This window comes from Egretta garzetta, unplaced genomic scaffold (assembly GCF_000687185.1).
Source record: "Egretta garzetta isolate BGI_Z169 unplaced genomic scaffold, ASM68718v1 scaffold586, whole genome shotgun sequence".
Taxonomy (NCBI): domain Eukaryota; kingdom Metazoa; phylum Chordata; class Aves; order Pelecaniformes; family Ardeidae; genus Egretta; species Egretta garzetta.
In genome coordinates, this window is record NW_009259978.1 from 53,473 (window position 1) to 77,455 (window position 23,983).

Consider the following 23,983-nt stretch of genomic DNA (forward strand, 5'->3'; position numbering starts at 1 on the left):
ACAAGCACAGGTAGTTAGCTGCAGTGAAATCTCGGGGTCCTTCCATCCATTGTGGTGCAAATGTCCTGACTCTTACTGCCTGGTCAGCTTTCTGGTGTGTTACACAGGCACCCACGCATGCACAGACGCTTACTAAATAATGTTTTCAAAGGTGCAGTTTTATCCTATGGCTTCTGCATGGCCTGATAACATTGTTTACAGTTCAAGCAGCTGAACACCTCAAACCTATGCCAAAATAGCAGGGGTCGAGGAGAGGACTGACATCAGTCTTACTGCGAAGGGTCTTCAAGAAGAAGAAAGCCAAAAACAGCTCTCTTATTTTATGATCACAGAGCTACCTGGCAGAAAGCCTTCTACTGTTTTAAGACTAGATCATAAGTAGAAGTGAAATAGTGTGCATGCCTCAGATAAATAGGTATACACTAGATTAAAGCAATAGGCTTTAGCCTTCCGCTCTCTCTCTTATTCTCAGTTCCCTTCCTGAAGATGCCCAACATGTCGCTCACTGTCATTTGGCTGCCGTTGCACTTTGAGCTGGTGATTTCAGAGAATTGGTAAGCACGGCTGTTTCATGCTACTGTCTTATGAACTGAACTGGGACCCCTATGGGAAGACACATTACACCCATGAGAGCTGTGCTCTCCAACAGCCCCCCTGGGACAGGAGATGGGGTGGAAACAACGTGAGGCACCCCAGTTTATCTGTCAGAATCCTTCCTTGGTGTTCCACCTGAGGAACCTGAATACACAGAGACCACCTGAGGAACCTGAATACACAGAGACCACCTGAGGAACCTGAATACACAGAAGTCCATGGGACCTGATGAGATGCATCCCAGAGTCCTGAGGGAATTGGCCGATGTAGTCGCCAAAGGACATGGAAGTGTTGGAGCGGGTCCAGAAGAGGGCTACTAAAATGATCCGAGGGCTGGAGCACCTCTCCTATGAGGACAGGCTGAGAGAGTTGGGCTTGTTCAGTCTAGAGAAAAGAAGGCTGCGGGGAGACCTGATTGCGGCCTTTCAGTACCTAAAGGGGGCCTATAGGAAAGAGGGGGAAAACCTTTTTAGTAGGGCCAGCTGCGTTAGGACAAGGGGTAATGGTTTTAAACTAAATCGGGGTAGGTTTAGGCTAGATATAAGGAAAAAATTCTTTACAATGAGGGTGGTAAACCACTGGAACAGGTTGCCCAGAGAGGTAGTGGAGGCCCCATCCCTGGAAACATTCAAGGCCAGGTTGGATGGGGCTCTGAGCAACCTGATCTAGTTGGCGGTGTCCCTGCTGACTGCAGGGGGGTTGGACTCGATGACCTCTAGTGGTCCCCTCCAACCCAAAACATTCTATGATTCTATGATTTTGGTGTTCCTATGTGGTGCGAGTGCTTCTCTCCCAAAGGGGCCGAGCATCGGTGGCTGCGCCTGATGGGGAGGAATAGCTGGACTATTTAAAAGAGGCAGGCGTCATGTACTTGGCACTCTCCATTTCAGGGATCAGAATAGGAAGCAGTTGTTACACAAGGGCAAATGCTTGATATTTGGGTACACAAAGTAAAGGTCACAAATTCCCATTCTGGTAGGAAATAGTGGCCTTTTGGTGTAGTGAATATTTACAACTCTGGCAGTGTTTAGGCGTCTGAGAGTAAAATTCGCTTGCCCACAAGGTATTTAAATAAGGAGCCTTGCCCTGCAGCCCACCGGTCCCCAAGGACTGGGAATAGCCTGAAGAGAGGAGAGTGAGCGTTTTACCCTACCCTGAGAGTTTGTTATTGCCTTCAGTAACGTCAGGTTACCATAACAGGGTGAGTTATGGTACCATCTACTAAAAATCTTCATTTCAGTTCCAGAAATCAGGCTGAGGTGGCAAAAATGAAGCAGATTGTTTCCCAATAAAGCAAATGAAAATGTAAACCAACAAACCCATAACAAACAGATTTTTTTTGTAGAAAACATTTAATAATACATTGTTAGGAATAATTACACTCTTACAAGCAAATTCTGTGTATGTAAGATGCAGGGTTTCTTTCCATTAGCTGACTGAGCAGCTCATTAGACATACAACCAAGTCCTTGTACAGAGCCATGAGATTGTATTTCTTAAGAAATGAAGGGTAGGAATGGAAAATCCAGTAGAAATTAAATAAATTATCATTATTTTCTCTATTGTATAGAAACTATTCAATAAATACATTTATAAATACCATGAAAATCACAGTAAATAAATACCAAACCCCTTCTCTTACAGATTTTTAAAGTCAGAAACCACAGTCTAGCCACAGGCCGACTGTGGTTCAGGAAACTGTTGTTGACACAACATACTAGTGCACTCCAGGGGAGCAGGAGGAATTACCAGTTTGCCGGTGTATTAGCAAAGCAGTAAGGCTTACTGTAAATAAGCTGTGCTGTAAGTGCATTGCACTTAACTAGTTGTGTTTGGCTGAAGTGGCTGCCAAAGGTTCTTCATTTCCTTTAGCAAACCACTTTTCCTATTCAGTGTCTTCAGTGTCAATGAACAGCGCGTCCCACAGACAACACTGACCATTTTGAAAGACCTTCTTAAATAGATGCAGTTAAATAAATAAATAAATAAATAAATAAATCGAACCAATCCATAATTAACATAATCACACTGATGCAGAAGGTGGAAGGTGGTACGCTGCCTGAATGATGCTTTTCTCAAATGTTTCTCTCAACAGAGGAGCAGGAGCTGTTCCCAGGTTTTTTCTGTCTTGGCGTTTCTTAGAGAGGCGAGTCAGAATTGAGTTGAGCCCTGTTAAGAGGTAAGAAAAGAAGATAATTTAAAAGGAGGTCCAGGAACGGTTATCATTGCTTAGCATTGCACGGACAGCTAGGGATGAGTGGTCTGTTTCCAACCCTATGTGCTATCTTGAGGCACAGAGAGAATAAAGGTGATGCTTCAAAATCAGTGACTGAAATCCCAGTGTGTGCACATCTGGTGCCCAGCTAGGAAACTTCTGCAGCATGAATTTTGGCATTTACTCTCATCAAGAAGCTCATTAACTCAGAAATACGAATTATTAATGCATACTACTGTAAGTAAAGGGAAGATGAATTTCTTAAAGCCTCATTTTTCAAAGGGGGCCAAACACTTCCATGTTCCTTTCCCTCCAGACAGAGTTGCTGGTACTCAAATGTTTAGTAGTGACATATCAGCTTGAACAAGGACCCTGCAGCAGAGTCAGAAAGACTAAGACTAATTCTCTTACTAAGCAGCAAGTTTCCTTGTTCTTTAAATCTGATTAAGAGAAAATGGAAAGTATCACTAAGAAATCCTAAAATGGGCTTTTGGGGGAGGTTTACTATTCAACTGCCCAAAATGAGAGGGAATGGGACTTACTTGGCCAAAATTGCCTTTATGATCACTTGTACCCAGGGAGCAGTGGGGTCCAGGCACACCTCTTTGCCGTCCTTCAGAGTAGCTCTGCAAAACAGGGAATAAAGAAAATTCAGGAAACTGCTACATGGATTTGTTTTGCTCACAGGATGTAATGTTGCATTTTTAGATCAGTTAGTATGAATTCATCTCAACTGCTCTAGGTTAGACTGGGCCGGTTTGTTATGTGTCACACAACTGAGGAGACTAACACCATCCAGACGTTGTGTGAGCCTGGGTGCCTGCTCTCAAAGCAGTCACACATTCCCAAAAGTCTTTCTTAATATGTATGGGTAGTTGGTTTGAATTTGTTTACATTAATAAAGCTTTCTTACACAACGGCTGAAACCTCCAGTGGTGAAAATGTGGGTCAGCAGCAGAAGGATTTCAACACTTCAGTCCCTCCTCTATGCTATTCAAGACCAGATTAGTTTCATTGTTTCCCTAAATCTCTTATTTCTCTCTGAGACTGATGCAAGCTGTTTTAATGGGAGTTCTGCCTGCCTAATAAATGCAGGATTTAAACTACATTATTGCCTCGTGTATTAAGAACTGACCAGTCCTTGAAATTCATGTTCTACAAACAGAAATATTTAATACGTCCCATGATAGATAAATAATGATCAGTTCATGAATACGTAGGGTCATAAAGAGGATGGAAAATCGTGGTCTATTTCTTAAAACCGTCTCTCTCAAAAGAATAACCAAATCCGACTCTGTCATGTCAGCCTGCTGACTGTCGTACTCGTCACGAAGCGTAAAAGCCCCTGCAGCAGCAGCAGGGTGCCCGTGAAGGAGAGGGAAGCTCTTGCAGAGCTACTTACATGACTTCGACGTTCTTGCAGTGGGGGCCGCTCTGTGTCAGCTTCACATCCTGAATGTTTCTGGGAGGGATGAACTTGGAGTGAGTGGCTATGCACTGGCACCGGAGCTCCATTCCCATCCTTGCCAGGGTCCTGCCTGTGAGCGGAAAAGGAAGGTCGTGGTTTGAGAGGCGGTCTTACCATCACCATATCAGACACAAAGCATGACTGCTCTATTTTAACGACATTCTCAATTAAAATACTGCATTTGTCCAAGCTGCCTAAATCCTGACAGTATAAAGATCGCTTGCTTATTTCTTTCAGAGGAGCTGATGCCCAAGTACATTTAAAACTAAATTAACACATCTTTTTGAAATAAACCCACATATGCCGTGGTTGCTTGTACTGACCACGCTGTACGGTTAGTTGCATCGTTTTAATAGCTGGACCGACAAACTGGCAACCCTTCACAAGACAGAGCCCTAGATTTTTTCGTTCATGGGAGGCTTGTCCGTGCTTCTATGTTTGTATTGTTTGTTCCCCCTTCCCAGCTGTATGTTCCTTGCTTGAGGCAGTATGATCATTCAGTAACAAATACGAGATCATAAACTGTTCTTTGTGTGGGAAGGGGGAGAAACACTCAAACACTTAAGAAGGAAGATCCTGTCTCTAGCTGCATACGCTTCAAGTGCAACAGAGAAACAAAGCACATTTAAGCTGCATCCTTAAAATTTTTCCCACAAGATGTCAGTAACTCTTCAGTACAAGGGCTGCGTGGTAGATTTCTGGCTGAAGAGAAGTTGCTGAAAATATCTCAAAAGAAACTAATTTGCTGAAACAAATATAACGCTACCTCTCCACAAGGACAGGCTTCTCGATAGATGCCTAGACAACACTACAGCCACGGGGATCTCGGGAGGGATTTCCTTACCTTGAGACATAGCCGCCGAAATCAGGAAAAGAGCCAGGACAGCCACAAGTTTGCCGTTCATGATTAGACCGGGGTTTTTCACTGGATCGTTTAGCTCTGGTTCTGTGGAGCAGTGACCTCTCTTGTCCCGGAGGGTTGCTGATGCCTGTCTGGCCGATCCATCTTGCTTATATACCATTTTGTGCCCAGCATGTGTGCTCTGCTAGCCTGTGGGTTGCGTTAGAGGAATTTCCCAGATGAAGAAAAAGTGAGTCACATGACTGTTGTGAAACTCCTTGCTAGATGACGAGTAATTATTCTGCTGAGAATGATAGAATATATTTTTTTTTTAAAATAGGTAAGTAATAGCCATGCATTCTGATTCCTTTTGTAGACTTGTAAATGTTGTGCTTTTTCTAATGCATACCCTTAATTAGTAATACAACTTTACGATGGCTTCAGATACATTTTAGTTGTGTTTTGTTTTTATTATTTTCTTTAGGTAATAACTGTTCTTCATAGGGATGCCAGACCTAGACTCAAGATATGCAATTTATTATCACTGTTTATGGTGATAGCTTCTACTTACCTGATTTTAAGCCTGATTTTAAGAGTGGAAATTGGGCTGTGCTGAAGTCGCTGAAAAGCTTTTTCACTGGGGTCAGGATTTTACCTCAGCATTATTTTGATGTTAATGATTTTATTTTTTTGTTCTTTTCTTTTTTCCTGTTCAAGTTGCATCATACAAAGTAAATTAATCTCTAACACGCTCTGTTCAGTAAAGGAATTGAGGCTGCAGTATTCAAAGGTTCCTGTGGGAAGCAGGTACTTAATTCTGAACGGCTTTGAAAATCATGCCTGCGTTTTTCATGTCACACACGTTTATAATGATAAACAGAGGAAGCTTTGAAAGCAAACAAAACGTCTTTTCTGTATTTTTTTTCAGTGACCGTAACCGTAGGTCTTAGCACAGGGAAATGGCATTAAGTGTTATGGCACTGCTATAGACATTTCTGTTAAAGAACCTTGGTGCATGAATGCTGAGTGTTTATTTGCTGTGGCTGGTAGAGATATTCCCTTGCAAGGGAGCCAACTTCAAGGGAAGACTTGGGCTCAAGTGCTAATCTGTTGCTTAAATGAAGACTTGGGCTTTTAACCCATCTGGAGAGAGTGAGATTAGGAGTTCTGCTTCAGTGCCGTAAAAACGTCCTTTTGACAATGCTGATTTTTGCTGCTTGTCATCTCCAGCCTCAAAACTTCATGTTTCTGTGATCTGTGGACTTATGGAGGTGCTTCTCCCCAGCTCCGAGGAGCTTGTAAAAACTCAATTATCTTTAGCATGTAAAACATTATAATTTATTTATAGTAATAATTTAATATTTTGCCCATAATTTATTATGGCTTACTGTGTGCCATTTGTCATTAACTTACTTGATAAAAGGAAGTCTGTGATGAAAATTCATCTGTTTCCCATCACTATGTCAGCTAGCCCAAGAAATGGTATCGCCAAGTTTGTCTCTCCTGCCTCTCACTGAGTACTGAGTCAACAAAAGGTACCGATTCCGACCCCTAATGGTGCTTCTCCTTGGCTGGACGTCTTAGAGAGCTTTACTGAAAAACACATTCAGTTCTCTGACGGCGTGAAAAAGGAGAGGATTTCACCAGGTACTGAGGGCTATGTTCTATCGTTTATGTTGTATTACGTTGTATAGGTTATGTTACCTTCACAGGGGGGTTTCACTGCCGTCAAGCGGTACATGTTGGAGCTTTAACCAGTTTACCCGAAATGAGGCTTTGCTGATTCTTTCTCTTGGATTCTCTCTCTTTCTCTCTGTGTCTCTACATATGTATGCCCACACACAGGGTAATTAAAATTTGATTAGGGATCCCACTTTTCTTAGTTCCTAATGTCATTCGTGTCCGAGGCAAAAAAAATAAAATTCCCCCTCAAATCCCCAAGTAAAACTGATGACCGCTTGTCCCCCTTACCACTAGACTCAGCTATTTCCTGCGTGTGGCAGTAACACATCTGCAGAAAACCCCGGGGTCAAAAGTGAAACCAAGAGCCTGCTCCACCTATATGATTAACCCTGCCCCTGAGCTAAGTATCTGTCTCAAAGAGCAGGATGTTTGTAATGAAATCAAAATCCACTAAAAAGCACCTCCTCTACCTCCGCTTTTTCTCTGATGTGACACGGTTTCACCAGGACTATGTGAAGGGGGTGTAATAGAGACAATAGTGGCATAAAAAGGTTGGGACATGAGATCAAGCCCAGAGGCCAAGCACTCCTAACCTGTGTTCCTGGGAGTGCCCTGCTTCGCCCAAGTTCTCCCCACATCCCTTCAACACTTTGCCCAGGATCTCATCCCAGCCCTCGCCTTTGGGAATTGTAAATCCTTTATCTGATTTTGGCAGCGCGTGTTTTCCCGCCAGCCATCAGAGATGACTTGGGCAAATGGAATTGCTGCTCCTTTTGGAGGATAACGTCACTGAGTGAGCTGATACCGCCGCAAGCGGAGCCCTTCCATGCTCAACCCTATTTAAAGCACGCTTGTAACGAACAAAACAACAGTTATGCAATAGTCCAATTACTGAAAGGCTGCTGAAAAGGGAAGTAAATACTTCCCTTGCCTGGGATTTAAGGCAGGGTATAGGATGTTTTCTCCATGTTGTGGGATGGAAACTACTGGTTTTTTTCTTTTTCAGACTCTTTGCCTTGTCTAAGGAACGTAGAAGTCAAAAGGGAATCTTTTGGGTTCTTGACTGGGATCGTTTAGAGTCTTTGCATGTAGCAAAGGACACCCAAACACAAGGGACACAGTGAGGGGGGTTCATGCGTACTCTCGTGACCAAGACCATCACGAGGGATGGGGGAGAGCTGGGCTCCAGTCCCTTACTGGTTTGAGTTGCCCCTGTTCCAGAGGAATGCTCCAGCCTCTGGGCTGATAAAGTTACTCTATCTCTAAGAAAATTAGGAATCCGTCTTGTTTTAGACAAATTCAAACCTCTCATGTGAGAAATTGTGCACACAAGTTCCCAAAGGCCCAGGAGACAAAGCTTTCGCTGGAAGGAGGTTTCAGCCAGCGCAAGGTGAACTCTGTCAACTCCTGTCTCCTGTGCCTCCTCTCTACCAGCCCACTCTTGTTCCTCAGGCAAAAAATCCCACTCTGTCTTCTGAAGCCACCACCTCTTCCCCACAAAGAGCTTGGCATTCACCTGCCATTCCACTCAACCTGCCAAGAGCAGAAGGGGCAAGTACAGGGGCTGGGAAGTAATCGCTTCCGCTGGTCAGAATCCGGGCACGATGTTGTACAAACCCTTGTGGAAGTTTACAGTGAGGTGGAGTGTAGGGAGCGGATACGTAAAAAGCAGAATGTCTCCTAAACATCTGGGGTTTCACTTGCTATATGTGGAAGTGCTAGCCGACAAAGGAGAAAAGCTTAGGTCAGTTTGTGATTTTTTTATCAAACTTAAGTGCCTAAATACAGATGGTGACGTTCCCTTAGTCAGATCATGGCAAGTGCTGGGCTTTCCTGAATCCCTCTGGAATCACAAAGTGGCAGTACAGCTTTTTAATTGATTTGCCTTTTAATTTATGTATTTATAAATATTATACTATAAGTGTGTATTTCTGTGACTGCATATTTAAGTTACATGTTTCAGCTCTGCTTGAAAACAGTCAATTCTGTATTGTAGCTTTCAGTTAAAAGACTGTTGTGGGTTAAATGAAATGTTTCGTTTGATCCAATTCAATACGGAAAGTCACTGACTATTAATAGAAGGTATCTAGTAATACTGGAAAATGATACATTAATATTCATTATAATATTAACATAAAATATTAGCAAATATTAATAAATATTCATACTAAAAATAAATTTGATCTACCTAGTATTAACAGAGGAGATACTAAGTCCAACTAGAGAACTGCTAGGGGCCAGCAGCTGGGGTTTTACCGGCTCTGTGAGGGCTGCCTTCATTGCTTTAGTTGCATTTCCCTTTCATGAGTTGGGCAGGAAGTGTTTTGTGACTGTGGAAATAAGATGGAAGTGGAGGGAGGAAACATGTGGCAAGTTTTAAGAAGTTCGTGCCAGGAACTTTTGATTAAATTAGAAGCGGTCAGTAGACATAACGGATGTCACGCATTCATCCCTGACTCTTAAAATGTCACTTGCTGTCGTCTTGCTGTCTGCTTACATGACAGCCGTGCAGCTTGGCAGATGTTAGCCTCAGCGCCTTCCGGCAGCGCAGTGGCGGCGGGGCGTGCATAGAGATGGAGAGCTTCTCTGTAGCGCCTCGGTGAATGTAGGTAGAGAGCCTGCCCATGAAAGAAGCACGGAAGTATCAACATCTGAATCTTGAGTAAAAATACACCCTTCAGTATTATAAATGAGATCTGTTTTGCCTAAAAGACGTTATATATAAACTTGCTGATCCATTGGATCTCAAGCCACTGGATAGGTCATATCTCACTGGTTGCCAAAACTTGGGGGGGGCAGGAACAGCCGATGCATTTACTCAGCTTACAAATTTGGATTTGAATCCCGAGTTGCTCTGGTGGGGGCCGGTCCCTATCAAGAACGAGACTGTCCTCAGAGTTTCCCACAGGTCTGGTTGCAGTCTGATATTCTGTCTAGCCTGCAGCTATTCCCCAAGCTCTCCCACCCTGGGGCTCGGAAGATCAAACTCCACAGGGCGGTCGTGATATTTTTGCCTGCAGTCCTCCTTTGCTCTGACCAGATATCTCTGGTCTGGTGACTGCTGCTAGAATCTGCACTTTGGCGCTCTCTGTCCTCAGAAACTAGATTTATATTGCCAGGCATAAACGCCGTGTAGCAAACCATTAAGACAAAACATCCTGAACACCCTTTTTGATTGTAGAAAGAAATTAACCGTGAATGGAATGGGAATTCACACATTAAACTGGTAATTAATCTTACAAATAGTCTCCTGGACCCTTGAGCAGCAACAATCTAACATAATAAATAGGTAAGCTGCAAATTCCTTGCGCAAAGGAAAATATGTGGTCTATTGTAGTATCAGGTAGAACTAACATGTGAGAAGAAAAATTGCAAAATATTTCCCGTTATATTAAAATAGATGATGTGTACTTTTCTTCAGAATTGTGGCTTGTAAACAATATGGGCTGTATATAGGTACATTCGTGCGTCTCTGCCTGCATCTTCCTAGCTATAAGTGAAAACTACAGCACAATAAATAGCCCTTCAGAAATTACCCGGGTAATTTAGTATCTCTAATTTTAGCTGCTCCCTTCTGGAAGCCATTAACGCACAGTCATGAGGCTGCCCCGAGGCTGGCAGTGACTTAGAGCTGCTGCTGAGACACAGCACAGCACCTCGCAGCAGGTAGTTCAGGTGTCAGTCCATGCCTACTTGCTTGCAGCTGTGCTGTGGGTACACCCAGTCAGACACTGTTTGGCTGAAGTCGCTTCGGAACACTCTTCATTTCCCTCAGTCAGTCACAGTTTAATCAGCATTCCCCATTCCAGTGAGCGGCATGTCTCATAGATCATTCTTAAGATATGCCACCAAAAAATTCTTTTCTGGGTACTCATGAAAAATGAAGTAATCTTTGGTCTTTGTAGAACACATGGCTCCAGCCGTCAGGAGCGGCTGGTGGAGGATCTCTGCTACTTTCCCAAAGGTGGTTCTTTCATGGAGAAAAAGGTGTGAATTCAGTTCTCTCATGGCCACCCAGAGGTATCTCACTTTTGAAAGGAAGAGATCTGGTTTGCTTCGTCACTTCTTGTATGGAGCATCTGTTCATCTTTGTTGCATTACCCAACTCTGCTTGGTCTTCTTGAGGACGAGAGCCAGGGGCTGCACAGTGCTCTGCATGTGGGTGAATCTCCAGCTACACAGTGGCATAACACATTTGACTAGTTAGTTCTTACTGACGCCCTAGTAAATCCTAGCATTATGTTTGGATGGGTTGGGTGTCTGGGGGTTTTTTTGTTTGGTTCTGAAGTTTTTTCACTGCTGAGCCCGGATCTGATATTCCTATCGTGCGACTTAGCATAATCCCAAGATCTCTCTCCTACGTGCTAACGGTCAGCCTAGAATGCCTCATTTTTATATGAGCTTTGTAATATTTTTCTGTCAATCACTCTGGCTACTTCCTGCAGTGAATTTCCCCTGGTAGTTTATTGCCTAATCAATGAGTGTCCTAAGGTCCTTCTGCAGTTCCTTACAGTTGAGCCTAGTCTTTACTACTCTTCATTTAGTATCATCAGAGTCCTTCAGCTCATAGCAAATGACCTTCCCAGACCACCTGTGGATATGCCAAACCAAATAGGACCCCACACAAGCAGGTGTAGGAATCCACGGGTGATGTCCCTTTACCAAAAAAAGCTGATCTTTTCATTCTGTCCTTCATTTCTGCGTATTCACCTGTTTCGTATCCATTTCCAAGCCTTCTTTCTTAGCCTCATTACTTCTAATGTTTGGTGAGGGTTGTGAAAGGATTTCGGAAAGACAGCTTGACTATACCTGGGGACCTTCAAAGAACCGTAACAAGTGCATGAAAGAAGACTTCCTTCAAAGCTACACAGACTCTTCCTTCTGCTAAGTTTATTCATGTGTTTACTAATTGTATCCTTTTCACTTTAAGTAAGGCCATTTAAGGGTAACTGATTTCCACTTGTTTATTCTTGTCCTTACAGCACTGAAACACATTCGTTAAGCTTGAACACCTTGCTCCATCACAGATACAGTTTTAGAGATAGACACAGCAAAGGAAATGAGTAGAATCAGCAACCGACTCGGGGTGGGGATCAAACGCAGTAACGTAGCAGAAGAGGGGGTCTGCTCCTTGACATTCTCAACAGCAAGTGTTTCCCCTCATTTCATATCCTTGAAAAACTCCGAGGTATGTTTTTCCTTGACTTTTCTTTGATTGGTGACTCAGTATTGTTTCGGGCCCTGTAATTAGATGAAGTATAAAGTAAATTCAGAAATTTATTAATGAAACAGTTACCATTAATACAAGCTACAGGGAGAGCAAGAGGTGCTCACACGTCGTTAATGCCCTATTTTTACTGTACCAACCAACTGACATGCGTGCAAAGACAAACAAATCCTGTGTTTACGCAAATCCTGCTCCAGCAGAAAGGACTGCCATATGCCTGTGTCCAAATTGTGCGAAGCAGGGACCCGATGTTCATGTTTACAGCAGTGAAAGCTAATAAGCTTAGAAATGCCAGCTGTACATCGGAATTATGCCCAGAACGAGGAAGGAAGTCCTTTAGAGCTTGAAGACACTTGGAAGTGTCACACACGCACCCAGATTGTGCTGTGTCTCGGCGGATGTTCAGGTGCATCCTACCTGTGGCCTTATGGGTGGCTTAACACACAGGTGGTATCAAAGCTAGGACATTATTTTAATCCTCAGACATTTAGAGATACAGATTTAGAGAGAACTGTTGGAAAGAATTACTAATGCCTGAAGAGTGTGAACATTTTCCTGACAAGAAGTTAAAATGTCTGCTAAAAATAGCTTTCAACTGAAGCTGTTTTAGCAAAGAAAACAATTTACCTGGCCAAAATAGCCTTTACAGCGAGCCCGACCCAGGGAGCAGTGGCTTCCAAACACACTCGTCTGCCATCCTTCAGCGTAGCTCTGCCAAGGAAGAAACAAAGAAGTTCAGGCTGGGTGGATCCCTCCCGCTCTCCTCACGTTCTGGAATTTCTCTTAGCTGTTTGTCAATTGAGTAACTGGAGGACATAGTACAAACTTTTGTTTATGAAACTTGTTTGATGTTTTCTGGCTAGCACTTCTGAGAGAACTAGGGAAAAATGATTTTCCTATACTTTTTCTATACTTGGGCGTTTAAGTTTGTGGGGGTTTTTGATGAATCATGTCAATATAGGTGCTTCTGATGCAATCCATTTAATGGAGCCCAATGAATTTTTTTTTCTGGTTTCTGTTCTCTATCTGGTCATAGTTCATCAGATTTTCAGGAACTTAATAATCTTGGAAACTTTTTTTTTTTTTCTTTAATCAAAGCTATCTGAAATTACCAATTACTAGTGAGGTGGAACTGGATGACACGCAATGCTGCACAGAGGGTATGATCGTACGAGTATTATTTGCCTGTGAAACCATAGTGAAAGCATAAAACCCCCAAGGTCCCTTCTGTTTACATGAATGCAGTGATCCAATTCATCTGAACTGCTCCTGATGTGATTTTAAATGAAGCTTACCCTATCTTTTATTTTGTACTCATGTGGATTTTACAATTTAAGTTCCACACTCCTTGCGTAGGAAAATGCTCAATATGGAATTCTGACGTAGGGAGTGACTCGTGGCGTTTCAAACTCTGCCACATGCAGACCAAGTTAGTGGAAATTGTTTGAATTCATGTCAGTGGGATCAAGATTGTATCTTTGATTCGTCATTGTCTAAATTATTAATCATGCCCTGAATGTGTTAAGGGGCTCCGATTCTCTCCCCTGATGTTGGCCATAAATAAGATGTTAGCATAGAGAGACTTTTACAACACTGTCTGGAAGGGGCTTGTGACCTTGGCAGGAAATCAGCTTGTTCCTTCGGACAGAAGGCCTAATACCTGGTGCTTAGTGTCTCTGAGGCTTTGCCAGGGATATGTAATTCCACCCAAAGTAAATAAGAAATAGGGTGTGAAATGCCAAGTCAGTTCCTCCTATTGAAAGCAAGAAGCTATTTTGCAAAAGTGCTCACATAATTTCCACATTCTTGCAGTGAGGTCCTCTTTGGCTAAATCTCACATTCCGAATAGCCTTGGGAGGGATGAACTTGGAATGGGTGCTTATGCACAGGCATCGGAAGCCTTTGTCCTCTGTCTTCACCAGGGCCTTACCTGTAGAACAAAAATAAGTTATGCCTAGGTAGATGAACAACCTCATGATTTGCTCCTAGGAAGCAAAGAGTATTCCCTTCTGTCAGCCTTATTCTTGTTACTGAGACACTCTGATTTCCTGAAGGCTTTGAGATAAAATCAACTGCATCTGCACAACAGCGGCAGTTACATTTTCAGAGCTGTTGGTATGCAGAAGCATTTAAAGTTAAACTTGTATCTCTAAGTGAAAATACTTACGGGTTTTCAGAGCGCGTTTGTGCCCGGCCAGATTCTGCACCTAAATTGCATCACTTGAACAAAGTAGGTTAACGTCATTAACTACGTCCATATATTGTTTACTAGTTTCTGCCACGATCATCTGCTCATATTCTTTATTCTCTTCTGCAAATTGCACAATTCTTGCTTTGAGGAAGCACGATCATCAACCTGCCTACCAAGAATAAAAGTACAAATAGGAGAAAGTTGTCATTTGGAAAAGAGATGTGTGGACATGTCCTGTCGCATTTCAAACATTTCTTAAAATCTAGGGTTAGGCAAATATTACGGCATAGGGATAAACTAATTTCCTGACAAAAGCATATTTTGCCCCTGGAAATGGCCACAGCATCCTAACAGGTGCAAATACAAATGATAACTTTTTATTTCTGAATGGCAATTTGTTGAAGATGCACATCTCTTGCCAAAAGTCAACATTAACATAGCATAAGCCCACTTGCATTTGCATGTGTCTATTTATTCATTGGTTATGTGAGTTTTAAGAAATCTTTTCCTTACCTTCTGACCCCACTGCTAAGACCAGACAGAGAACCAAAGCAACAGCAACAGATTTGCGATCCATTGCTGTGCAGAGGTTTTCTTCGTGACAGACGTCCTGCTCCAGTTCTGTTTCACACCAGGTTTTATATCGGCAAGGTGCGTTCCAGCAGCCCAAGTGCAGAACAAGTGCGCTCCAGCACAGCGTGGGGGTTCTGTACACGCAGGTTTCCTAATGCCCGAGAGCGTTGCACAAGAACCCCCAATCTCTGCACAGGCAGTTCAGTGGCACTTCAGAATTCCCTAACTTACTTCTGCTGCTCTACAATTTAAATTATTTCTTTAAATAGTGATTATTACCCATCACTTTCTGTCTGCAGTGCAAACAGAAATATCTTCACGGGATATTAGTTTTAGGCAACAATGCTGAGCTTGCACTTGGAGATCAATAGAGCACTACCAGGCATCCCCCCAAGGCAAAATAAAGAGACTTTTTTCCCCCTGCAGAAATCCTGTTCAGCTCTTTGCATTGAATTTAAATGCCCTGTGCAAAAGCTTTTACTCAACTTAATTACAGAAACTTTTCATCCCAGTCTTATGGACTACATTTTAGTGTGACTCTAATGAAGTTCCGTAGCTAGTGTCTTATGAAGGCAAGATGTAACTAGTCTCTATTTTGCTCTGGAAGGATTTTGTCATTTTCCGTTTGGTTAAAGGGATTTAGATGCTTAATTCTGTACTGAAAAGCTTATCTGGCCATTGAACAGGAAATGCTGAGCTTAAAGCGAGTGGGGCATTGTCACCTAAGTCGCTTAAGCTCTTCTGAACATTTCATTTGTTCAGAATATGAAAAGAGAAAGCATCTGACAATAAGGGTTGTAATAACACCCGATGAAAATAAGCACTTAGGAAGCTACTTGTTTTCCTTTCTAACCTCATGCATCTAGGATATTTACAGGTGTTTAAAACAGAAGATAAACGCATGTCAGAAGCGAAATCTCTCCAGTATTCCTCAGGAATCCGTTTCTAGACTGTGCATGGTTTAGTCATTTAGTTAAAAAGGTGGTCTCAAGGAAAGAAACTGGACTGAATTGTGGTTTGATCAAATACGTTGTCCCTGTGAACTTCAGTGCTTTCCAAAATTAAGAAAGCAATTGGGTTTTGAAAAGAAAGGAGCCTGTGAAATGAGAGCCTTGGTATTATATGTAGGGGAGACGGCATTTTATCCTGGACATAGATAGTGTCTGGCTTTTGCTCGCTGGGGAGCAGAACAACGCTTTGGATATGTTACTAAGGTTGTTAACCGGTTCATAACTGGTTTAATTGTTAAGTGTCTCAACGTAAAAATATTTTGCCAGGAGAGTCAGTAATTTGATAGAGTCTGAGTCCAGCTTTGGAGAGCCAGTATTAGCAAAGCAGAAACAACCCACGTTTGAGAAAGGTAGTCATCAAGCCAGAGGAGCTGCAGCACTTCTCTTAGCAGCCTCTGAGAGCACTGAAACACAGTTTTGGAAGTGTGAGGGTTGTTGTTGTGTTCCTAAGAAAGGTATCTTGTGAGTGCACACAGAGCAGAAATGCAGTACTTTATCATTTCTAGCCAACCTCTGAATCACGGCTCACCGATGAGCAATAACCTATGCAGAAGGAAGGGATCTGGTTCGGCCGCTGGGCAGATGCCCTGCCTGGGGTCCTGGGAGCGCAGCCATTGCTGGCATTTTGGAAAGAAGAATTTATGAGAAGAGCCCTTCCTTGGCCGTGATTCAGCTCCCAGTAACTTGACTGGGATTTGGCTAGTGACAAAGGTTACATGCTTACTGTAAGTATCTGTATAGCACTAAAAGTGGTGCCAGTCCTTTAGGATACACACATACTTTCATGGGCATGCATATAATGTGGTTCTTCCCCACCTCTCCGCATTCTTGGCTGGTATTTCTGACATCCTTACCTCCAAGCTAGATTTCTGAAGGAAGGCAGCTTGTAAAAATCACTCAGAAAACAGGAAGGCTTAGCGTTGTAAGACAAGTCTGAACAGAACCTGTCCCCGTGAGAAGCTTTATCTCCTTTGCGTTCTGAGGATGAGGTCTAGCAGGCTGTGTAATGCAGTGCTGTGGGACAGGGGCAGAGATGGGGATGGGAAGCAAGGTGTGGTTGGAATAGTGGTCATCTTGCACAAGAGCTTGCTCAAACAGTACCAGAAACTCCCTTTTTATCTTGCACCATGAGCAAACATGAGCTGTTTGTGCAGAATACAGAGCGGCTCCCTGTTGGAAAAGACCAAAGAAAAACAAATATCAAAACACTTGCTCAACTTTCCAATTTTCTCCAGTGTTTGCTGCTCGTATTCCAGCCATTTCTCTGTATATCGCTGTGTCACAGGCGGATGTGTGGCCATAGAATCGGAGCTCTATTTCTTAGGGTTTCTCCTGATGTAGTCCTCCCTCCTCACTGGAATTAGGGAGGATGCTCAGTGACTTCCTTAATGTTTATCAGTTTCCCTGCTTATTGGAGTTAATGAAAAACCTTTCTCAGTGTCAGATTCTCAGCTGATGTGCTGTCTGCTATGGCCTCGGAATTGCCGTGACTATCCGTTATTTGTGCGTTGCTTTCTATCAGTGACATTTATCACCCAGACCTCTGAAAATACTGAGTCTGGCAAGAAAAGACGAACTAAGTAGATGATTTTTATAATTCCTCCTACTGGATACCATCTGCACTCGCCAGAGGCGAGAATTTGCTGTTGTAATTAGCTGCCCCCTACAACCCAGCCACCGCTCGCCCTTTGGAGAACCCATTGCCGTGATACAAAATGAAAGAAAACGCATCCTCTTTTTCAGTTCTGTATTTCAATGAGGAAATTGGTAACACACAATATTGAAGTGAAAACATTTCAACGAGCATTTATTAGGTACATAAATATAAATATTTTAAATAAATAAATAAATAAATAAATAAATAAAAGACGGAAGGCCAACTACATTCTTATGCAATAGTAAATAAATAAAAATAAATATGTAAATAAACAAAGTGCTTTTTTCTAACCAAAAGATGGCATTAAAGTATATGTTTGTACTTTCACAACACTAATTCACAATAAATAATTATCTTAAAAATGATGTCACAAAACCTGATGTCTCAGAATTTTGGCTTCCTGATTTTGCAAGCTCCCCTCTGCCAGTCAGTAGCCCACTCTGAGAGGCAGTGACCTAGGTACAGTTGATGCTACCTATCCCTGCTTTCCTGGAGAGGAGGAGCCGCTGGTCTTTTCCTAAAGAGTTAGCAAAAAGGGAAGGTGTCATTTAGTGAAAGCTCTGCTGAGATCCAGCACTGCACTGATCCGGCTGTGTTTAGCAAAAATGACTCCAGAATCGTCTCCATCTCCTCTCACAAGCCATTTTTCCTGCCAGCTTTTTCTGGTGTCAGTGGTTTTTCTCCTACATAATAAGACCTCTTTGAAAGACTTCAAGTACTGTTGTCAGCTAACTACAAAAACGGGGAATCCATACTCTCTAGGTGCTGTTAGAAGTGTGAATGTAGGAGGCAGGAGGAGGTTAGCTGCCAGAAGCTGGATGAGCGTCTCTCCCAATTTTGTCTTCTCGGAAGAGTTAGGACATTTTTCTTCTTCATCTTAGGACACCGTCTCAGGTTTGGCGTTTGCCCTAGAAAGAAAGAAAATGGAAAAGGAGACCATTAGAGCTTGTCCATGGAACAGGTATCGCTTGCTGGAATCAGATGAAATCCACCACTAAGGGTTGGCACTTCTGCGTCCAAGCCCCTTAAAAGCTGTTACCGAACCTAAGGGACACGGGTACGTTGTGACCTTTTCACAAGTACGCAGTAACTGTGGGCTTCCACAGGTTGATGCTTCACTTCACACCTCTTGGGCCTGATTCTGCCCCCCACCCCCCGCTCATCTAAATGCCATTAGTTTTGAAGAAACGATCGTTGCTTTCTACCATGGCAAGCAAGAGAAAACCAGTCGGTTGATGCCTGGATTTCCTGAGCACTTGAGCTGCAGGTTTCCCATATGCCTGTGCCTTACGAGAGATGGAGCTAACAGTCACATGGGGTGTGTGGCACGGTAGGGGATTGAACCTAATGATGTAATTAAAGTGCAAAGCAATCACAGCGTTTGTCCCAGTTAGTGAACACAGGCGATAGTAACTGCCTGAGGAGACGGAATTTTTGAACGCTTTACGCAGTAGATGTTTGCTAGCTCATTTCAAATGCAGTCCTTTGATAAGCCATGCTCCTTGAGACCCAATGACTCACTTGTCCAGAATTGCCTTGATGATCAGCTTCACCCAGGGAGCGGTGGGCTCCAGGCACACTTCTCTGCCATCTGACAGGGTAGCTCTGCAACAGAGGAAAGAAGAAGGAAAAAGGTCTACTTAGTGAATTCCAAGGCAATTTCCCTTTTCTCTCATGACATCATTCCAGGTGTACAGTTACAGGTTCTCCTTTACTTTGCGCTCTATCAGTTGAGGCTGTAGCCTAACGTAAATTTTGGGGCTTTTCTTCAAATGGTTTCGTATCTGCTCATATCTGTTTGAACGCATTAAATCATTTGCAGGACTCTCACTCTTTTCAAAATTGCTTCTTTTTTTTTTCTCCAGCTTGCTTTGCATTTATGGTGGTGTTCAGCCAAAGGGCTAAATCTTTCCATCTTGATTCAAAAACTGTACTGTTTTTGAACAAACTGCCTGTTCCGTAGGAATTCTGTTACAGTAAGAGTTCTGCTATTGTGACCAGATTATATGATTTCTAGGCTAATGGTAGTTTTTTCATTGACTTAAATAGAAGTGTGATCATATTTTTGACTTAGCCGTTAAAATTCATGTTTTGATCACTTGCTCTGCATGGCTCCGTGAGTTTAATTCTCCTCTCACATGCTGGTGGAATTCAGAGTTTTAGAAAGTTATTTGCTGCGTAATGACGGTGGGTTTAGGTTGAAATGTTGAATGGGGTATTTAAAAAGTAGAGATTGGCAGAACCAACATGCAACACATAACACGTAGCATGTTGTTTGTAAGAGCAACGAGCGTTGCTGTTCTGCAATGTGAGGAGCCGTGCCTGCTGGCTTGTTGCACCTTTCAGAGAACACTTACATCATCCCTAGTGTAAAATCTGTTTCCTTCTCGTTGAGTAATCGGGAGGATTTTGCAAAAGCACTTACATGACTTCAACGTTCTTGCAGTGAGGTCCACTGGGGATGAGGTTCACGTTATGGATGAACTTGGGATGGATGAACTTGGAATGGGTGCCTATGCACTGGCACCGGAGTTCAATCGCTGAGCGTGGCAGGGCCTTACCTATAGAACAAGCAGAAGAAAAAAAAGATGGACTGTTTCACAGTTTCCACAGGAAGCACAACGTGTTCCTTTTGCTTACGGTATGAGAATAGTTATTTGCTGTACTTTTAAGACAGCATAGGAGCTGCCCTGTCAGCATTCATGCTAGCAATTAGTTAGAAGAGCTTTAGGAAGGATTTCTTTACCTTTTGTTCCAACCGCTGAGATCAGGAGAAGGGTCAGGACAACAGCCACAGCCTTGCCCATCATGATGCAAGAGCGTTTCTTCCCTGTGTCGCCTGGGTCTGGTTCTGCGGCGAGGTGAGCTCCTGTAGCCCCGAGGGTGGCCGGCGCCTGGGCTCTGGGAGCTGCCGTCTTTATATACTGCCTCGGCCTCCCCTGTGCGCTCCCGCATCACGGGTGGGTCACCCAAGGGAAACTCCGAACCTGTAAGATGCTGCTGTGAAATGAGTCACATGTGACTGGGCAAGCCCTTTGTCCTACATGACCACTAAATTGCTTTTCTTTAACAGAAGACACTTTGTTAATTAAAGAAATATAAAACCACAGACGATGTACAACATTGCCCGGTACTTACCTTTGTGGACTCTATCAGGGTTTGGTAATACTCTGTGTCTTGTGATTGTTCTCTTCTGTACCTTTGCACTTTTGCTGTTATTATCATGTTACTCTTGTGTAGATGTCCACTACTGGTGGAAGGCATTTGATCTGTGTTTTTCCATCTGTGTGTCTTTGGGCTTTGATTTTTTTATTTTTCATTTTAAGACATGATAGAAGTAGGACCTAATACTTTGTAGAAATTATAGGTACTACAACTGGATTTTAATGAGCTCCCCTTGTCCTTACGTGCAATTGCATTTGAAAAAATCTTTCTTAATCTGCTGAGATAACTTCTGCAGAAATACCTACAGTACTTTTAGATACATTAAAACCTAGCATCACCGAAATAACCAACAGAGTCCGGACTGACTTTATCATACTATTGAGAACATATGGAATATATTATTATGAGATGATGAATTGCTTTGCCTAATCAGGTGGATTTTTTTTGAGGATGACTGCTTCTTCTGAAGCCAAAACTTCTTAACTGTTTGCCCCGTTTAATTTTGGGCAGAGGAAAATTCTAAAAGCTGCTGCAGGATTCTGCTTCTGAAATAAATTGAGGCACTTTTGCAAATTTGAATTTTACTCTGTAAAGAGAAGATTTCTTCTGATTGCAATAAAATTAAAGGAAAAGTGAAGATGGGATCATGAAGGAGGATTATTCAGATAGAGATGTACAACCATTCTTATTAACAATAGAAAATAATATTAAAACACAAGTGTTATTGTTCTTCTGCCAGGTAATGGGACAGTCAAAGGAGCGAAGCATAGGACCAGCTATGAACGAATACAGGTTTATCGTTCTCTGACTCACCATGAAGGACACGGAGGGCTATGTATGCCAGACTGAAATTCACTTAATGTTATCGTACATAGCCGTGTGTGTAGTTTTAGGCAATTAAGTTTATAAATAGTCATAGAGGATGTGTCCTGAACAGTAGCCTAATAAGATGTGTAGATGTGGAATTAAGCACCTGTTTTTCCTGTACATGCTGACCTTGCAGTGAACGTAGCCGAATTAGCTAACGTGAGCACATAAGCACTTAATTACAGCCCATCTGTAATTCACGGCCAGCAGCAGATGTGTAGGAGCGTGTAAGCAAAGATTGAGTGCGTTTGAGACTTATCCCTGTTAGTCTCCCACTCTGAGCCTGGTTTCATTTGATGCCTCCTGATTCTTTTATGGGAAAACGAGAGTTAGATATTGATCCTTATCCCTGATTTCCATCTCCTTCATAGTTCTGTAGACCTTTATCATATCTCCAAGGGATCTCTTTTTTCACAATGTTGTCCTGTTGCCTGACAGCAGTATAGACTGGGTTGTTCATTCCTATCTCTGGACTTTTTATTTCCCCCTAACACACTATTCCCGTGCACAGCCAACTGTTTACAGAAATGCAAATTAGCGTATCAATGGAAATGTCTTCTGGTCTGCATACAAGGAGAAAATGGAAGTATAGATTGCACTGCCTGAGGAGCGTAGACCTCTTTTCCAAATGTCCTGGTTTTGGCAGGGATGGAGTTAATTTTTCTCTTAGTATCTGGCATAGCGCTGTGTTTCTGATTTCGTATGAGAAGAATGTTGATAACTCACCAATAGTTTAGTTGTTGCTAAGTAGAGCTTACTCTGGTCAAGGACTTTTTCAGCTTCCCCTGCTCTGCCAGGTGTACGAGAAGCTGGGAGGGGACACAGCCGGGACAGCCGACCCCAACTGCCCAAAGGGGGGTTCCAGACCGTATGAGGTCATGCTCGGGGGGAGCTGGCCTGGGGAGAGCGGCCGCTGCTCAGGACGGGCTGGGCATCGCTCAGCGGGTGGTGAGCAGTTGCATTGTGTGTCAATTGTTTTGTATATGCTGCATAATCTCTTACCGTTATTATTATTGTTATTCTTCTCCTCTGCTGTTTTATTAAACTGTCTTTATTTCCACCCACGGGTTTTACTTTTTTCCCAGTTCTCTCCCCCATCCCACTCGGGGCAGGGGGGGAGTGAGCGAGCGGCTGCGTGGCGTGCAGCTGCCTGCCGGGTTAAACCCCAACACCAAATAAACCCCAGAAACTGTTCTTTGTCTTTAATTTCATTAATGATTTTCATTAACTCAAAGATAAAAACATTGCTTCTGTACTGTATATGCAGTGAAGGTGTTATTCTTGGTCTTCTTTGCATAAAACCTACTGCCCGTGGTGTTTTAAGGAAGCTTCCTTCATCCAGACAGATAAGATGTTCGTGGCTCTTGTACATTAGCAGTCAAATATAACGAAAGGGCTTAGGCATCTTACATCTGTTGTGCATGACATAATGAATACAGTATAACAAATCTTCATATGGAGCAACGGGAACAGTTGAGTAGAGTTCTGGAGCCCGTGTTTTGACATGTAGTTTAAGAGGCAGTGAGCAGAAGACTTGGCGTGCAATGAACCCACAGTCAGCAAAGAAAAAATTCCTTTTGTGGTTACATAGAGAAGTCAGAAAAGATGAAACATAAATTAAAAGATCACATGTTTTATTGTAAACTCTTGTGATTTGGGTGAAAGAGAGGAGCTGATGTTTCACTTTATTTACCAGGACCTAGGTTTGGAGACATGAGGCAGGTGAACTAAAAGCTGCTGAATGTCTAACACGTACAGTCTCTGACTGAAGAGAATAATTCCTAAGCCTTAAATAGGAGGATCGTAAACAGTATCTGGTAGCCTCCAGCTGAATAAACGCTTCTTTTGTCATAAGGGTCATAAATACAGTTATTGAGAAGCTTCGGTTTTCTTGGCATGAGTGTCTTAACACCTACCAAGTGCTAAGGTTTCTGAGAAATGATGGGCTTACCAGCGACATATGAGAGGCAGGAATCCAGACTAGCCTGCGTCCGACCTGACGTTGCTGTGTGGTACAGAAGTCCTTGTCCAAGTCACAAGGCAAACTGGCACTTGCTAGAATTAGTTCAAATCAATCTGTAGGTGCTACCACAGGCATAAAATTTGATCATTTCAGTAATCGAGGCTTCCGCATCCGTTATGCTATGGCAAGGCATAAGGGTAAGAGAGAGCTTGAGGTCCCCGAGTGAAAAAATTGGAGTTTCTCAGATCATTTTCTGTACACTTCTCCACAGCTCTGCCTGACTTGTGAGTGACCTGGAACTTTACATTTCCTTATGCTCCCATGAGCAGTGGGGGATTTCTTGCCCCTGGAAAGCCCTTGTGTGGCTCTGTCCTCATCTCCCTCAATGATTGCTCACTGATATCTTTAGAAATCCTGCCTCGTGCCTGGAATTTTAGATCCCAACATGTAAAAGATCATGTAGAAATAGCTGAGAAGCTGAGTCAGTGAATGTGACAACTCCTGCTGGTTTTTTTTTTTAAAGAATATTA

At 42.8% G+C, this 23,983-nt stretch overlaps 3 protein-coding genes across 3 annotated transcripts; all 3 read right to left on the reverse strand.

Annotated features, from left to right (window-relative positions):
* Positions 1-2,220: 2,220 nt before the first annotated feature.
* LOC104127741 (interleukin-8) lies at positions 2,221-5,451 on the reverse strand. Its single transcript, XM_009640438.2, has 4 exons — positions 5,121-5,451; positions 4,211-4,346; positions 3,351-3,434; positions 2,221-2,762 (listed from the first exon to the last, which is right to left on the reverse strand). Exons 1-4 carry the CDS (start codon positions 5,296-5,298, stop codon positions 2,732-2,734), a joined length of 429 nt encoding a protein of 142 aa, XP_009638733.2. The 5' UTR covers positions 5,299-5,451; the 3' UTR covers positions 2,221-2,731.
* A 6,514-nt stretch (positions 5,452-11,965) lies between these two features.
* Positions 11,966-14,795, reverse strand: LOC104127745 (interleukin-8). Its single transcript, XM_009640442.1, has 4 exons — positions 14,732-14,795; positions 13,819-13,957; positions 12,655-12,738; positions 11,966-12,041 (listed from the first exon to the last, which is right to left on the reverse strand). The coding sequence occupies exons 1-4, from the start codon at positions 14,793-14,795 to the stop codon at positions 11,966-11,968; spliced, it is 363 nt and encodes a 120-aa protein (XP_009638737.1).
* A 4,180-nt stretch (positions 14,796-18,975) lies between these two features.
* LOC104127742 (interleukin-8) lies at positions 18,976-20,268 on the reverse strand. The gene is made up of 3 exons (XM_035895954.1): positions 20,205-20,268; positions 19,884-20,019; positions 18,976-19,063 (listed from the first exon to the last, which is right to left on the reverse strand). The coding sequence occupies exons 1-3, from the start codon at positions 20,266-20,268 to the stop codon at positions 18,976-18,978; spliced, it is 288 nt and encodes a 95-aa protein (XP_035751847.1).
* Between the last annotated feature and the right edge of the window lie 3,715 nt (positions 20,269-23,983).

Bases quoted from the DNA above. Each gene is read 5' to 3' on its own strand.
- LOC104127741 (XM_009640438.2), bottom strand. From the start codon at position 5,298: ATGGTATATAAGCAAGATGGATCGGCCAGACAGGCATCAGCAACCCTC. The intron at 3,435-4,210 runs GTAAGTAGCTCT...CCTGTTTTGCAG, and splicing joins TGCAAGAACGTCGAAGTCAT to AGCTACTCTGAAGGACGGCA. The intron at 2,763-3,350 runs GTAAGTCCCATT...ACCTCTTAACAG, and splicing joins ATAAAGGCAATTTTGGCCAA to GGCTCAACTCAATTCTGACT.
- LOC104127745 (XM_009640442.1), bottom strand. From the start codon at position 14,795: ATGGATCGCAAATCTGTTGCTGTTGCTTTGGTTCTCTGTCTGGTCTTA. The intron at 13,958-14,731 runs GTAAGGAAAAGA...TTTGTTCTACAG, and splicing joins CTTAGCAGTGGGGTCAGAAG to GTAAGGCCCTGGTGAAGACA. The intron at 12,042-12,654 runs GTAAATTGTTTT...ATCTAATTACAG, and splicing joins GTAAAGGCTATTTTGGCCAG to GGCCCGAAACAATACTGAGT.
- LOC104127742 (XM_035895954.1), bottom strand. From the start codon at position 20,268: ATGATGGGCAAGGCTGTGGCTGTTGTCCTGACCCTTCTCCTGATCTCA. The intron at 20,020-20,204 runs GTAAAGAAATCC...CTTGTTCTATAG, and splicing joins CTCAGCGGTTGGAACAAAAG to GTAAGGCCCTGCCACGCTCA. The intron at 19,064-19,883 runs GTAAGTGCTTTT...CCTCTGTTGCAG, and splicing joins TGCAAGAACGTTGAAGTCAT to AGCTACCCTGTCAGATGGCA.